The 17147-nt window shown below is 43.3% G+C and overlaps 1 protein-coding gene across 3 annotated transcripts in view; it reads left to right on the top strand.

Moving 5' to 3' along the window:
• Positions 1–17147, top strand: part of NSF (N-ethylmaleimide sensitive factor, vesicle fusing ATPase) — a 1025749-nt gene that overhangs the window by 602797 nt on the left and 405805 nt on the right. For all 3 annotated transcript variants that reach the window (XM_069634162.1, XM_069634161.1, XM_069634163.1), the window contains one exon: positions 9288–9453. In XM_069634162.1, coding sequence (XP_069490263.1) covers positions 9288–9453 — 166 coding nt within the window. The remainder of the gene's footprint in view (positions 1–9287; positions 9454–17147) is intronic.

Genomic DNA, 17147 nt, shown 5'->3' with positions numbered 1-17147 from the left:
ATATTCAAACACTAGTCTAAGGTAGGGCCTTGGTGCGAAGTCTAGCTACTCTAGTCTACAGCAATTCTAGGTCATGGTTGTATTGTCTTGCATGTTTCACATAGTCACTCGCAGGTCCTCGAAAGTAAAAGTGTTTTTGGGCCCTCTTTCATGGTCTGTATCAAAGTTGCCCTCCTGAGCTTTTAGCACAATGTCCAGTGCCAAATTCTCCAGCTCTGATGCATTGGGGCTCAAGTGATGACAGTTGATCGATTCTGTTTGTCTGAGGTGGATTTTCAAGCTTCAGTCACTGTCGGACCCTGCAGAGAAGGGAGATCTAAAAGTACGGAAGCTCACCACAGGCTCTGGCCTCATGACAGTCCTAACAAAGGCTCTGGTCTAACAGTTAGCTTTGTCTTGAATGTGTGAGCTAAGACCTTTTATAGGCCAGAGAGTGGGTCCTTCCAAGTACAAACTGTTGATAACGGATAGGTTCATTTTTATCACTCTTTTCTGCTTTTTGGCTTTCGGGCTTACTAATCCTTTCTCCTGGATAATGGTACCTAGACTCCAGCAAGGCTTTATCCTTTTTTTCCCCTTCTCTTTGAACTCTGGCCTCTCCTACAGGCATGGATCTGGGCCAGAACAACTAGCAGGTCTGTGACGATTCTTTGCTGCCATTTCTTCCTTCTCCTTCCTTTTAATCTCCTCCAACACCAACCACCTAACCACACCTCTGTTCTCCATGATGCTTCCCTAGTCCAGCTACCACCTCTCCCTCCCTTTCCTTCTCTGTGCTCCTCCTTGAGATTGAGCTCCTCCAGCTTTATCCTGTCCCCATAGTCCTTTCTTTCTCCTCCTTGTTGAGCTTATCCTCAACACAAACCTCTCCTTCGTGCGCCTTCTCTGTTCCCCCCTTTGGCATTCTGTCAGCAGAACTCTGCTTATTTGAAAGCCTACCAAAGTCCCTTGCTTTATCTTTAACCTCCCTCCCCTCGCCTCTTTGTATGCCGGGGTGAGTTGACATTGGGGCACTGAGGACACTACGGGGAACACCTGGGGGCGGTCTGCTTTGTATGGCTTCTCTTGTTCAGGGGTCTGGTATAATGTATCTAGGCTTAGTTGTGAGACTACAGTTCAGTGGGCTGTGGTGATGAAAAGGAAAACTGCCTTCTTGGAGTCAGGCAGCACTGCCTTCTTGGAGTCAGGCAGCACTGCCTTCTTGGAGTCAGGCAGCACTGCCTTCTTGGAGTCAGGCAGCACTGCCTTCTTGGAGTCAGGCAGCACTGCCATGTCGGCTGACCGATTCATTCATGCCTTCCCCGTCCTTCCAAATGGGTTTCCTGGCTCTCCTATCGCTTCTCTTTTGGATCCCCACTTGTGGGTAGTTTGCTTTTTTTTAATCCAAAGAACCGAACTTGTTGAGTCGGAGCACTTTCCCCAGCCTTCTCACGAACCCTGTGCTCTTGTGTCTCCTGACTGTAGCAGGCTTCAATACGTACGTAAACTGCTACTATCCCTCCTGGGTTTCAGGGTCTGTTTGGCTAATATCTCTGGGGTTGTGTGTGCTAGCCAGGTTAGCAGGCTGGGAACAGGCGAGAACCTCTGGGGATTCCCAACATACCGCCTTTATGTGTAAGCATCTTGGAGCCGGCAGTGTTCACCGGCCCCCAAAGTCTTTCGTGCCCCTTTTCCCATCTGTTCACATATGCCCTCCCCACATACTGTACATCAGCACCAGTAGTCTTTCTCTCTAAGTATGAACCAATCATTCTTACATCTATACCTAGAGGTAAATGGCTCTGTATGAATGCAGTCTGGCACCCAGGCCAACAGCAATAGTCTGCTATCCAGGCTCAGAGGTGGATGCCACTGTACATTTAACTGCTGCCTTCATTGACCTGCAAATCATGACTGTTTATCATTACAGTCTACCAAAAAGATAATTGGAGGTGAATGATAGGCTGTACTGTTCCACAACATGTAGACATAGACGGGCAGAGCCTCTAGGGACATTTGGTGGAATACACTGGTCGAGGGGGAGGACAGAGGTGATTTGGTAGACTGCACTGATTGAGGTTTGCAAGGCCAATCACCCCTGTCCCCCCTCAACCAGTGTAATCTACCAACTGTCCCTAGAGGTGCAGCCCGTCTATGTCTAGATGTTCTGTAACAGTACAGCCTACCATTCAGGAATAGAGGTTAAACGCTCTATATTCAATGCCAAGTTTCACAGCCATAAAGTGATTTAGGTGAAACACTACCCTGTACCACGCCAATACACGCTAGCATTCAGTTCTAGAGATGAATGGATCCATGCTTTCGGGCAGATCCACACTGGTGCCCAATTCTAGTAGCAATTGGTGCTCTGTGACCCTCCACTGAGCCATCCCGGCTTAGATGAGCGGCTCTATTTTGTGCAAACTTGCAGATGTACATGTAAGATGAGGTATTCTGTCCAGAGTTGTACAGAGATTCAGCAGTGCAAACAAGGGCCTTAACAAGGAGGCAGAGTACGATTACTTACTGTGTAGATGCTAGCCTTCAGAAAAATCAAGACATTGAACAGAGGCATGTCCCTGAAGCTATGCCCGGAGTGCCAGCCCAGGATTCTAGTATGGACCAGTTAGTTTGACAGAGTTGACCACTTTTTTGGACCGAGTGGACCAGTTTTGTAATTTACTGCACTAGCAAATGTTTCCAAATGCATTATTTGCAAAATGTTTCACCAACAGTAGCCCCTTGGATAGTACTCAGACTGTTCTGGATAGTAACTAATGAATAGCATGTGATTTTAAGCATGCCACTTTTTCATTGTTGTCTGGATCGATTTTATGCCGCAGTCCAAAGCTGCCCTGAAGGACTGCTTGTGAGTAGAGATGTAGGGGGAAGTGAGAGACAGTGTGGTTAACTGACCCAGACAAAATTCTGGTTGTAAGGGAGGACGCAAACGGCGAGAATGGATACGTTTGAGAGTGGACGATATAAAAAAGGTTTAGATCGAAATGGAAAGGTCGACGTCAAAAGGCATGCGTTTTATTTCCCTAGGCTATTCATTACTCCTTGCGGAAAGCTCTGTATCTCGGGATCAAATCGAATTTAACCGGTCACAAAGAAAAATTCATCTGTCACTCAGCTGCCCTGCCTCTCCCTCCCCAGAGTCATGCAACCCCTTTTAAATACCACAGTACAAAATGTTCCTTTTCCCTTTCAAGGATGAATGGAAACAATACTACTGACTGTCTAAATGGATAATGTGTACACCTACCCCCACTCCACCTGCCTGTTGTCACCCTCCTTGTGTCGCCATCTTATTGCAATACACATCTTATCTACTAGCTCCTTCTGCTAGGGTTTAGGCACCTGTTTAAACCGATGTTACTGTATATTGGCTGAAGAGGGCTTTTGATGACAGGTTGTTCCGAGATAAGGATTGCACAGAAAAGGTCAAACATGGAATGTATTGTGCGTGGTCCGCCCATTAGCCTAGCTCACAGGCACACACAGTATTGCTTGTGTTACTGGGACTATCGTTGTCTATCTTTAGTTGGGGTTAAGGGGAGGTGGTGGTATGGGGGCTAATGCGATTCCAGCATAAAATCTTATGCCGCTTTAAACATTTTCAAATTGACTGTTTTTCTGCTGTTTTGTCCATTACTGCTACTTTACCGATTCCTCTGTTGCAGTTCTATAGTATAAGCCCTTGGTCTCGTTTTTTTCTGGTTTTTCTTTTCGCACCTCCACTAAAAGGAACTGCTGCTTTAGTTTAAAAGGAGTCTGAATCCTGTAGACACCTTGTATGTGTGCACAGCATAGATTTTTATATTCCATGTTTTTTTTCCATGAAGTCCTACTTCTCTGATCTGGCACAGCTGATTATGGATGTCATTTAGTTTTGCTGATTTATTCATCTGCGCACTACAGCCAACTCTGGTGAAAAACGGATGCCTGGGCATATACATTTCAGAACGGCACCGTGCCTGCGGTTTCCTGACTTCCTTCGCATTCTTAGAAATGTTTGGAGGTTGGATGTATTGTTCACAGGCTCTGAGGCGCTTGCTTTGATGAAATAAGGGACATTGATTTAAAAGAAATGTGTTCTGAAACATAGAGATGGGAGAGGTAAGTGCGATATGCTTGCCCCACTTAATGTGGGGCGTGGTTACTGGGAGCATTGTGGTTTGAGTAGAATGTCCAAGTGTGCACAATGTCTTTCCTTGGAAAGTTGTGGTGTTACATACCCTATACCCTGCTTTCTCCTCTTTACCATAGTGCTTTGAAGTGGCTAACACTGTATTTAGCACAGTTCTGGAAACCTAAATACACACACACATAACATTGTTGTTCGATGGGCTCATGGACCCATGTCACTGTTTCACAATGGAGGATGGCTGGATGAAAGTGGTATGGAAGTGTTATGGCCACCTCATTGATGTTTGTATGCTCTGTGTCCTGTCCATTCTGTGCTAGTTGCTTGTCTTGGCATTAATGAATGTGGTCACTGTGGTGGTGATGGAGAATGTCTCTTTGAAATGTTGAGCCCGGGAGAATTTGCTTTTGATGATTGAGCATTTTTAACGATCTTACCATCGTTTGTGAAAGGTGAGTTGAATAAATGAAGACAAAATGTAGAGCAATTTTCAATTCCATAATCCTAGTATTAAAAACAAGGTATACAAAGAGGTTATGTTCGTGAACAAGTCGTACTGGTAGAAAGACATCTAAAAAAAAAAAAGTAGCAATGCTAAAGCCACATAACAAAAGAACACTCGATTTTTGACAATATTAAGCTGGGTAACGGAGAGGATTAGAAGGTAGCTGAAGCCCTAGGCTAGGTAGCACACATTCTTAATGCGTAGACCTGAGGGTCCGTGTGCTTCTAGGTAACTAGGGAGCTCTGGTGTTTGCCCCTCGCTCTTTTTGGCAGTGTGTAGCTGGCTGAGCAGTGGCCCTGCACTTTCTCAAAGTGTCTGAATAATCAGAATGCTATATTTAGTCCGACCTACGACATTTCAACAGAGGTGTGAAAACTATATTGTGAATGGTAACATTTTCGTGCTATGACCAAGTATATGATCTGAATAATTTAACAGCATTATCATCTCTATTGTTTTCTAGCATATTCCCTATTTGACATTACTTTTCCATGGTGTAATAAGAGCAGTTGAGTTGTAAGTGCTCAACCCAAATAATTGCCTAATGAAATTGGTGTGCTATTTTTCATAGGTCACTTGACAGCATAAATATTTATTTTGAAGTATAAGGAAGGTTAACTACGAAGTGAATATTGTATTCACTCGTGACAGAATAAAGTCTTGTGAAATATGAATCGCGTCGTTCTTAAATAAGTTTTAAAAAGTTGGAGAGGACCTCTACTGAGAATGAACAAGGACAAATAACCTTTTCAATAGGATCAGTGCACACTCAGGAGGTTCTTTAATCACTCACTACCGGAAAGTAACCACTAAGTACCTACGAATTGCGGAGCTCACACTGCTGTGTGGTTTCTTTGATCATAGCTAAAAGTACTCTGATTTCTTGGCCTAGCACATGTGGATAGATCCTCTGCAGATTTCCTGTACTGGTTGCTTAGCACTGCATTTTACTTTGACAAACGTTTTATTCATGCATCCATGGCATTTATTTTCCTTTGCTTATAAAGCAATGGTCTTGAAACTGGGGGCTGCTCCCCCACACCCACGGGGGTACACAAAGGATGTCCAGCCGGGGCTCCAGACTCTTCAAAAAGAGATTAAGATCACTGTTTTTAATATATAGCATTAAAGTGACTGCTTTTAATATAAAATATAAGCAGCAGAAAATCTGCTTATACTTTAAAGAGCTTGGCGGCCCCCTGGACATAATTTGGGGCTCTGGGGGGGGGGGAGGGGTGCAACCCCTAGTGGGGTGAGGAGGACCCAGAAACAATACTTTTTACTCAAGGGGCGTGGGGAGGAGGGGGGGAAAAGTGTTCAAAGGCAGCGGAGGTGAGAGCTCTGTACCCCACGTGATGAATGTTAAAGTTAAAGATTATTTATATTGCACACTGTCACCACCGGAGTGGTCCCCTGGCACTCTGGTGGATCTGAAAAGGTTAGTAGGGTATAGTGGGAAGAGGTAGAGCGAGAGCTGTGATGTCCTGTTGACCACTTCAGTTTGGTTTGCATTGTTCGCTGAGCTTGGGTGCGATTTACGCCTCGGTAGACTCCCATGTGCTGTTGTGCAGGACTATGTGTGGTTTGTTTTGTTGTTGTAATGTAGTGAAGTGCATGTAGATGTCATCACTCCTTTCCCTGAGATAGCCTCTCCCTATCTGGCGATGGGACAGCAGCCGGTACATGATCCAAGGGCGGCTATGAGGGAGGACCAACTGGGCGAGGCAACCCTCAGAGGGATGACACAACGTCATTGGTGAAAGTGACATACCCCCATTCCCTCTCAGGGATGTTACCTCCATTCCTCATGCCTTAATGGCATATTACAATACTCTTCCCTCAACCATGTGCCACATCTACTTTAAGTAATCCCCAAAATGGCATGAAGAACAATATATCAACCACTGAGATGAGTAAGAGGCTGGGAGCAGTAATGATCACTCCCAAAAGGTTTTCCTCTACATCACGGATAGAACAATGAAGATCACTAAGACAGGTAACCCCACACAGCAGTCTAGTCTTTGGAAACTATTCAATTGTGCTGGGAAGTTTAAAACCAGTGCAGCTGAAATCAAGCAGAGAGCTTTAGAAGCTCTGCCGCACAGCGACCTGCATGGGCACCAACCAGTATGCAGAGGATGCCGCAGGAAACAGTGATGAGGCTGACCCAGGTGGCAGAAGAAGAAACCAGAGTGCAGACGGCTAACTGGAAGCACACCGAGCCAGCAACCTGAAGGGAACCGAAGCAGAGAAGCGCAAGGGACACTACAAGCACCCGGTACGCTCAGGGAAAACGGAAGGGTTAACGGGTTGCCTGAGAGTCTACCACGCTTCATAGAAGCAACACAGAAGCAAAGTGAAATCTGTGAAGAAGCTAGAAGCTAACATACTTGTAAGCTATGCCACAAAGGGGTTGTTGAACCCACACCTTAAAAGAGAAAGCAAAGTAATTGTGAAGGAAAGCCAAGTAAAAGTGAACACACTGGGAAAAGGGCCAGAGGCCCATTTTAAGAAAGAGATGTATTATTGAAACAAACACTGTGAAACAAGGAACAATACGCCAACAGTGGATAAATATTGTTTCATGGATAACAGGAAAACTCAGTGTGAAATCCCTGGCAGGAAACTATACCAGGCAAAGTTTAGTGTGTTTAATAAGTTGCAGCCGGAAGAGTATCTCAAGGAAGAACCATGCCCATGAGATTGTAAAGTGTCATAAAACTCATTGGGGGTCATTACGACCATGGAGGTAACCTTGCCGCGATTTGCGGCATGGCTACCCCATTCCGGGTACCGGGTACCAGGTCCGGGTTCCTGGAATGGGGAAATACCAGGCGATTCCGACCTTGGTGGGCCCAGTATTTCCCCATTCCGGGAACCCAACCCTATACCCAGTCGAGCCCCCATAGGGCTCAATGGGAATGGGGAGCATGCTAACAATGGGCCCGTTAATGACGGGTCTGTTGTTAGCATGCTAGACTCCTCGCGGGACCCGCTAAGGACGCCTGGTAAAACCAGGCATCCTTAGCGGGTCCTGCGAGTAGACCCCGTAATGAGGCGGTAGGGGGTTATCGAGGCCGGCAGCTCTACCGGCCCCGTTACGACCCTACCACCAGGGTCGTAATGACCCCCATTGTTTGACAGTCTTGGCAGGAGAGTTTACCCAGCAAAGTCAAGAGTGAAGACACTAAAAGGAGAATCCCTAGGAAGTCACATGCCTTTAGGATTCTAAACTATTTGAAACGTCAAGAGAAACCTGAGGAAGGGAGCAATTTCCCCGAGAACTGTGAATTGCACCAAGAGGAAACAACTATCCTCTTGGGGTTCTAAAAAATTGGTTATTCTTGGTTTGAACTTTTCATGTTGGCATAGGGAACCAGGAGAAGGGCCATTCCCTGGAACTGTGAATATTATCCACTTGGAACTTTTTCATTGGATTTACATCTTTGTGTTGAAGTCGAACATTTGTGCACCTTGAGATCCAGAGACACTGTCCTTTGCACTTTAGAGTTCGTTTTTAGAGTTTGAGGGCCAGAATAGGATTTCTGACACAGGATATATTTTTACTCTGAACATCTTGACAAAGGACAGACACCTTCATTTTTGGTTGAGGTAGGGAAATACCTCCTAAATTAGGGATAGTGAGGCTGTTTCCAACTCCTTATTATTTGGAATACAAGTGTATACCCAAAACCATGAGTCCTCTCTGTCCGCATCTCATTCCTAGCTCCTCACCCCCGTAAAACTGTTGGTTTTTGATAATTGCCTTAAAGGTGATATATATTTTCACAAAGCACTTCTGCCTGTTGCTGAAACAATTCACAGTCAATAAGATGTGGAGTCAAATTGTCAATAAGTATGTATAAAAAAGAGATCTCCCAAGTCAGGAACAGTAATGGTTGGGCTTTCTTTGATTGATTGTTATTCCTACACTACGGTTCTGTTTTAGCCATCTGAGTGGGTAGGGCAGATGGTGGGATGTGCTGAACACAATGACAATTTCCTGTATGGGAGAAGTCTGCCCGATGGAATCAGCAATAGTTTGTAGAGTTGTGATAAACCAAGTCGCGCTTGTTATACTGCAATTGGTGGGGGGAGAAGGAGGGGACGGTTATGAAAAGGTTTGCTTGGGGCTTTACTTTTTTGCAAGAAAAGGATGCAACAAACTACAGATATAACACATACAAAATACTGTGAAATAAAATGTATTAACAAAGGCCAGTATGGAAATGTAGCTGTGAGCAGATGTTTATCTTCAAACTTTCTCCGTTTATTGTATTTGTATGTGGGTAATCGTAATAGTTCCATAGATATTGGGAATCCGAGCTACTAGATGCTGCTTTTCTCATTACAAACCTCTTCTTGCTGAATTAACCATTTTCCGATGTGTCCTCAACTGTCGAAAGATGACTGCGTAAAAACTAGTGGGACTTTCATTTGTGTCCATGTTTATGAAAGGGTTACCTGAACGTTGGTGAGTATTGATATTCTTGGAATCCTAAATGGTTTACGATTGTGTGTTTTTTTTAAAACTCTTGCAGTTTTTTTACATCTCACTTTTTGAAAACCGCACATTGTGTAGAAACATTGAGAGATTAAGTTAGCAGTTCTCGTTGAGTATTCTGCTCAGCCTTTCCCCTTTTCCTTCCTCAGCTGGGTGCCAACAGTGGACTCCACATCATCATCTTTGATGAAATTGATGCCATTTGCAAGCAGAGGGGGAGCATGGCGGGCAGCACCGGAGTCCATGACACTGTCGTCAACCAACTGCTATCCAAGATCGACGGGGTGGAACAGCTCAACAACATCCTAGTTATTGGTATAGAATACTTTCCTTTCCTCTGGGGCCGCTTGTGTAATATGAAGAGTGGTAGAGTTGTCAAAATCAATGAAGCATAATTCTAGAATGAATAGAAACAAGTGTTTTTGGTTCTTAGCATGTCTAAAATGTCCTCATTGCACCACATGTCTGAACCAAACTAGCAACTGTTAACACTGCTCTGCTCATCTTTATTCCAAAAGGCTTTTTGGGAATCCATTGTAATAATGTTGCCATTTCATAAGTGGGTGTTGGGTGTGATAGAGCGGAGTTTTTGCAAGCACAATATCAGTTCTGCTATTACTGTGACACACCTGCCCACCAACTAATGTGTAACCTTTGAGTTTTTTGCCCACAAAACATTTTCAAACTGTGCATGCTTGCACTCCCTATTATCTTAAATAAAAAATAAAAAAAGCCACTCGAGTACTCTGCCCCTCTTGCACCCCGGCTATTTTATATACCCGATAGTACTTTAAAGGTTTTAAAGGGGTCCTTAGGAATACACTTGCTTCTGAGGTTAGCACCTGGTAATCAACTTCACATATCACAAGCTTTCTCCATCCAGTTCTTGTACCGCCCCTCCCCTCATCCTCACGTCGTCCTTCCCGGTGAGTGGTTTTGCTGTTATTCTTTCTGTGTTGGCTATTCATCCAATTCTGCTCATTGCAGCTCAAAACCTAATCTTAGCCCACCATTCTTGAATATCAGGTGCAGCATTCATTTTCCAATTTGAAGCTACTGTGATTCGGCTGCCACTAGAAAATTCGTAAGCAATTGGGAAGATGTCAAATTTAACCTATATTGACCTTCTGGGTCCTCATTACCCAGCAGAACCACCAGTGGATCCATTGGGAGTTATTTCAATTCCAGATATTGTTTTAATTTGTGAGAGCACTTTTTTCCAATATGTTTGGATAATTATACAAGACCACTATAAATGGAAGAGCGCGCCTCGTCCACACCACCAGCAAACTGGGTGAACTGCTGGGTTAAGTCTATGGATTCTCTCCAGGTGAGATACCAACGAAAGTCTTGCTGCTCAAGTCTAGATGTTATACCATGACATTTCATCAATGCGATATCCCAAATCTTCTTCCCATTTAAACATATAGGTATGTGGAGGCATACATTGACTGGTAATTAAGGCCCTTATATAATGATCAAACCCTCCATGAGGGGGATCACAGAAAAAGAGATCTTGAAGCTTTGTTGTTTCCCTATTAACTTTCTGAGAAACCTTGGTATCACTAATCCAATGCCTTAGCTGTATATAGCCAAATGTATCAGCTTCACCTAGCACAAAACCTTGTTTGCAGCGATCAAAGCATAACAGCCTACCACCCATAAAGAATTGGCCGAAGTGAGTCAAACCCCCGTCAAAACAACAAGAATACCTACTGGGTAATAACCCAGGAGAGAATTCTGTATAACTTAAACAAATGTACTTGGAGATCTACTATGACCTTTTTTGGTATGAAAATCAGTAAAGCTTGCAAAACATACAAACACCTTGGTAAATGAGTCCTTTTCATCACTGCAGTTCTACCTAACCACACAATGTCAGCTTTCCCAAAATGTTGTAATCATCCTTGAGATTCTTACATTACCCTGGTATATTATATTGCTAAATCTTGCCTTGGAGCAAGATGAACACCCAGATACTTCAAAGAATCCAAACCCACCTAAAATCAAAAGCATTCTGTAATTCTGTAACTGTTCTGGGCTGTTCAGATAAGATTTCAAATGTATTTTAAATCCAGATACCAAGCAAAATTATTCCAAAAGGGATACTATAGAAGATAATGTAGTCTTTGGGTACTGCATGAAAAATAAAAGGTCATCTGTGTACAATGCTATTTTATGATTAGGATCCGCTATCTGAATCCCATGAATACGTTCATGAGAGTAAACTCTTTGTGCCAGCGGCTCAATGGACAATGCAAATATATTTAAGGGGATAGGAGGCCTTCCCATACGGGTTCCTCTAGTCAAGAAAAGTGTGTTCGGTAACATCTCATTAAGCTTTAGTCTAATAGAAGGACAAACACAATTAGGCAACACTCTGTTCATAAAAATAGCCCCAAATCCAAACCCTTGTAATACTTCTCGGAGAAGCACCCAGTTGATCCTGTCAAATGCCTTATCTGCATCTATGTATGATGATGCCAAAGATTGGTTTGTCTGCCTTGCCCATTCTATAATATCAATTTCTCTATGTATATTATCTGTGGCTTGCCTGCCAAGAATACATCCAGTCTGATCTATGTGTACAATACCCAGAAGTATCTGAGCCTATGTGTTAGCCAACACTTTTGCATAAATCTGGACATCATAATAAGAACAGCTTTCAGCCTTTATGGTCCACATCGCTTTGCATCCTTTCGCTGCTTTCCCAGGAGCGATGGCACAGATTTACCCATCTTTGTGGTGACTGCTGCCAATACTGCAAAGCTAATAAATAAGATCACCAACAACGGGAACAACAAGGGGCAAATCGCTTAGTATAACATGGGAAAACTCTTTTGCCGTTATCGGAACTTCGAGTTTTTCTTTGTCTAAATCATTTTCTGGAGGTTTGCTTCAAGTATAAAAGCCTGCTGATCTCCCAAATTAAAGTGTTGGTCCCCAAACAGTGTAGAATTATAACGAGTAAGAATAAACAAAAAAAAATGGGATTCAACTATGTAATTGACTGCCCTCGTCTTGGCGCTCACCTATCATATTTCTAGTATGTTTTGTCTTAAGCTTATACGCCAAAAGCTTGGAAGCCTTATTAGACGTACTAAAGTAAAATTGTTTTGTTTTCAAAAACGTATAAGAAATATCCAAGGCCCAAATGGCTTTCAACTCAGATTTGACCATCTGTAGTTATCTAAATAATCTCTGAGAACCTTGTACCTTATAGTGAGATTCTAATACCTGCACACATTCCTCAATTTCTAACCTTTGTCTCGCTAGTATTTTTGTCCGTGCAGATGCCCACCTAATATGTTCACCCCGTAAAATTGGTTTAAATGCTTCCCAAAAAGCCTCAACCAAAATATAATTTCTAGTATTCTCCTGAAAATATAACGAGATCCTCTCAGAGGTCGAGGAGCATAAAATTTCATCTGACTAAAGGGAGTCATTCATCCTCAAGAACCTTATGCCCCTCGAATAACCGTCCAGGACCTCCAGCTGCAACGTAATGGGAGGATTATCAGAAACTAGCACAATTTCAATGGAGGGATTTAACACTGATGTCAATACTGACCTGGATACCACAATATAATGTAGCCTAGAGAAACTGTAATGAAAATGGGAAAAATATGTATAGTCACAGGTTTGTAGAAAAGAATTGGAAACATTCCTATGACCCGACCTATCCAGGTCCACATCTAGCACCATGTTGAAATCACCCCCCAAAATTGTAATTCTCCTTTCTGGAATTGTGCTATTTTTGCAAACAATTGTGCATAAAAAATCATTTTGGTGGAGGTTAGGACCATAAACAAAGTGAGATTCTAATTTCCCAAATGTAAGTGACACCTTATATATCTTCCCTGGTTACCCTTAAACTCCAGGATAGCTGAAATGATTTAAAAAATGAATGGGGGAACCATCGGCATCTCAATCATGGCAAATCCGTCTTAAAAAGAAATAACACTATATCAGTCCTCAATTCATCTAAATTAGCAAGCACGTTTTCCTTTTCACAGGGGAGTTCAAACCCTGAACATTCAGGGATACTATTTTAAAGGAAGCCATTTAATTTGCAAGCAAATTTCTAGACACAATTCAAGCCACAATATATTTTGATCCTTACATGAGACCTACCTTTTCATCAAATAATGTAGAACTATCAGCCCACTGTGCCCATTAATCATTGCCTTTTCCAGCACTAACTGTTATTGGGAAACATTTGGTGTTTCACCAAAAGATGGGTGCATGCTCCTGATGCAGCTGCTACTATTAATTACACAACAAATATTACATTATGGCATAACCGGTTATCAATCAAATCAGCCCCTGGAACTCAACCACGAGTAGTGTGTCAACATTCCTACCATTGCTACGAAAAAGAAGGCAAAAAGTGAAAACCCACCTGCAAATCAAATCCGAGCTCAAGTTGGCATCTTAGGATCCAAGCTTCTCTCACAATGCTCCATAGATGGTCTTCGCCGATCCCTGCGCATAGCCTTTCGAGATCCAGCCGTGGCTCAACTGGCTTGTGAATGTGAGGGATTGTCTCCATCTGGAATTCAAATTTCTCTGTGGAATTTTAAGCATCCACTGCAGCTCAAAGAGTAGTTAATTGATGTTGAGTTCCATCAATAGTAAACATTATTTTGAAGGGATAACCCCACCTATAAGGGATCGCCTTGAGGTGAAGCCATTGGGTCAATGGTTTCATCAGCCTATGTTTTCGGATTGTGCCAGGAGCCAACTCTTGAAAAAGAGAGATGGGGTTGCTATTAAAAGGTATTCCATTATGTGTTTGTGCCTTCTGAAAGATCAATTCTTTGGACTTGTAAAAAATGTACTCTCTTTAAGAAATCGGGTAAATGGTTCTGGCATTGTTGAAAGCTTAAGCAGCCGATATGTTCAGTCTAAAGTGAGATTAACTCCTGTGGAGTCCCCCAGAACCTTGAGGAATAAATCTTGCACATAATCCTCCAAGTCGCAATTAGTTATTTCTCTAGGAACTCCCCTAAGCCTAATGTTCCTGCACAAACGATTTTCAATGTCGTCCAACTGCTCATCTACAGAGACACATTACAATTCCAACTCACAGACTTTGAGTTTGAAATTGACATGATGATTCTTCTGTTCACAATAGGCATTTTCAAGATCACTGAGCCGCTGTTTGCCATTTTGTACATTTTGAGCAAGTTCTTGAAATGAGCCTTTCAACTCTTGCAGTGTGGTCGCCATATCTTTCTGGATGGTTTGCAGAAGCAGAGTAATATCACCTTTTAGTTGCCGCCTGTGAATTGGCCTCTTACTCAGATGTAGGTGAAGACCGCAATCCCAATATTCCAGCAGGAGTATGTTTAGTTGAATGAATCATGTCTTTAATTGAAGAAGTGGTTTTCCCCTCTCTTTTTCCTTCGATTTGTGCTGTCTCCCCAATCATTTTAGCGGGGGTAATAAATTATCACCAAAGGCCAGATCTCCTCATCCACTTCTGGTTTATCCCGTAATGCAGGATAACTGGGCCACCGGTATCCTATGCCTTTAGCATAGGCCTCTAACAACCTCTGCACACCAGAAAGCCTGAAAAGCCTTAAAAGCCTAGCTGTAATCCTCAGGAGATTCCGTGAGCAAAACAGATCACAGTCCTTACCTCGCCAAACAGATGTCTGAGACACAGAGGACGTGTCACACCCCCTCAAAGCCACAGGGCAATAAAGAGAAATGGGAGGGGAACACCCTTTTCATAAGCTTGTTAAAGTAAACCCCTACGGTTCCATCTGTGCAGCGAAGCTGGAGATCGCATAATAAAAGACCCTTCAAGAGATCACCTAAATCTTTTCTCATTTCAATGCTTTGCACTAAACGAGGCGAAGGACAGGAGGGCACCATCTTTGGAGGAGCACTCGGCAAATGTAACCACAACCAGCAAACGGAGAGCTTAAAAATCATAAACTGGAAACCTCAAACCTTCCTAATGATCGAACGGTGTGGTGTGGGATCCCAAAGGCCGGCTTTGCAAGCTGAAATGCCATCTGCTGTCCAGCAGCACTGAAAAGCCGAGGAGATTCATGTCTCCATTAGGCTCTCACTAGGCCATCCCCTGCCCCATTGTTTTATGTTTAAATGAATTATTTGTCAGTGGTCGGGGGCTGTTTAGAGGAAGTGTGACAAATTTGAGGGCCTTTTTTATTTTGGGGCCAAGTGAATGCCTGGTCACAAAAAAGGCTAATCATTGGCTACACTTTCTCAAAACGGTCCCTGTACACAGACACATTTTATTTTACACATAAAAAGATGTAACAGACTGACTAGCACCACAAGGGAAGCTGTAGAATGTGTTTTTTTCAGAATACACATAGCAACCCCCAGCACAGCCTCCTCACAAAAGCTCTGGCCCTCCAACCCCTTTCCTCAGAACAGAGATCCACTCACACATACACATTTCATTCCATGTTACAAGACGCATCATAACACATCTCCTCACCTTCATTCAACACAACCACCTCCTCACCATCGCAATCCTATTCTTGGTTCCACACCTGACCCCCTCTCTCACACAGAACCCTTCATCACTCCCTCAACCTCCATGGGTTCTGAATATAACAGATTAGTCTCCACACTGAACCAACAACTCCTTCTTTCCTCTTCTCATTCTCCTTCAGCATTCACCTCTTTACCCTTCTTTAGTTTTCCTCTTAATTCATCCAACACAGTCTGATTTTCTCGCCCTTCCTATCCACGGTGGATCCACTTTCGTATTGGCCCTCCGATCTCACATCAGTTCAAATGGGCTTACACCCGTAACAACGTGCAGTGACATATGCAGTGCATACAATATCTCCTGCACCGCTACTCTTCTATCCTTGCTGCATGCACCCGCCATCCGGAAAGCATCCATAATACATCTATTTGTTCTCTCCACCATGCCAGTTCCCTCCGGGTGGTATAATGCTGACTTTTATATGTTTTATTACACACACGTTCAAATGTTCCTGGAAACAGCCACCAGTAAACTGCGTCCCACTGTCGGTAAGTATGCTACTGGGCACTCCTCTCGCGAACACCACCTGTACAAATTCAACCACCGTTTCCCCACTAGTCTCTTACAATTGTATACTCGGTCCACTGAGGCAACAAATCAATCCGTACAATAATGAATTTTCCTCAACCACTTCCCATTTCTATTGGACCCAGAATATCCATAGCCAAGTTATACCAAACCTTACCAGGCACACTGATCTCGACAAAAGGGTACATTTTTGCTACCTCTCCTTTTCCCGCTGTACTACATTCCACACAATCAGCCAATCTCCTCTCCACATCTCGGTCAAAACCTGTTTACCAATACACACCTCTCAAAACTCCCTTTGTATGCAACACTCATACATGCCCCTCATGTGTTAAATTCACGTTCCTTTTCCGGGTGGCTGAAGGAACAATTACACGCTCCCAGTGATATATCAAACCATCCACTAAACACAATTCATCACGCACCTTCCAAAAAGACCCTTCACTTTGGCTCAACATTGCGTTAATTGGCCATCCCGATTCGACATAATTCTTGAAATGCACTAAATCCTCATGATTGTTCCCAGCCTCTAACCACTCCTCCTTACTCGCAATACCATCATAGCTTACAAAGGCTATGTCAGAAATCTCCTCTCCTTCAACTTCCACTTCATCTTGACCTCCCAGCCGTGATAAATGGTCTGCCAGTACATTACCATTTCCCGATATGACCTCCACATCGAATTTGTGACTTTGCATCCTTGTCATCCAGCTTGCTACACGCCTAGACACTTTACTCAATCCTTTTGACTCAAAGAAACATTTGAGGGGTTTATGATCTGTCCGTATCACAATTCCATTCCCCACAAAAAAGTGTGAAACTTCTCCATAGCCCAATGGCATGTCAAAGTCTCCTTTTCCAGCACAGAGTAATTTTTCTCAGGGCATCATAACACTCTGGACCCGTGAGAAATAATCTCTTTTGAACCATCCTCCTTAATCTGTGA

The sequence above is a fragment of the Ambystoma mexicanum genome, chromosome 13 (assembly GCF_040938575.1).
Source record: "Ambystoma mexicanum isolate Mex_15411 chromosome 13, UKY_AmexF1_1, whole genome shotgun sequence".
NCBI classification, from domain to species: domain Eukaryota; kingdom Metazoa; phylum Chordata; class Amphibia; order Caudata; family Ambystomatidae; genus Ambystoma; species Ambystoma mexicanum.
This window is presented reverse-complemented; position numbering and strand designations above follow the sequence as displayed.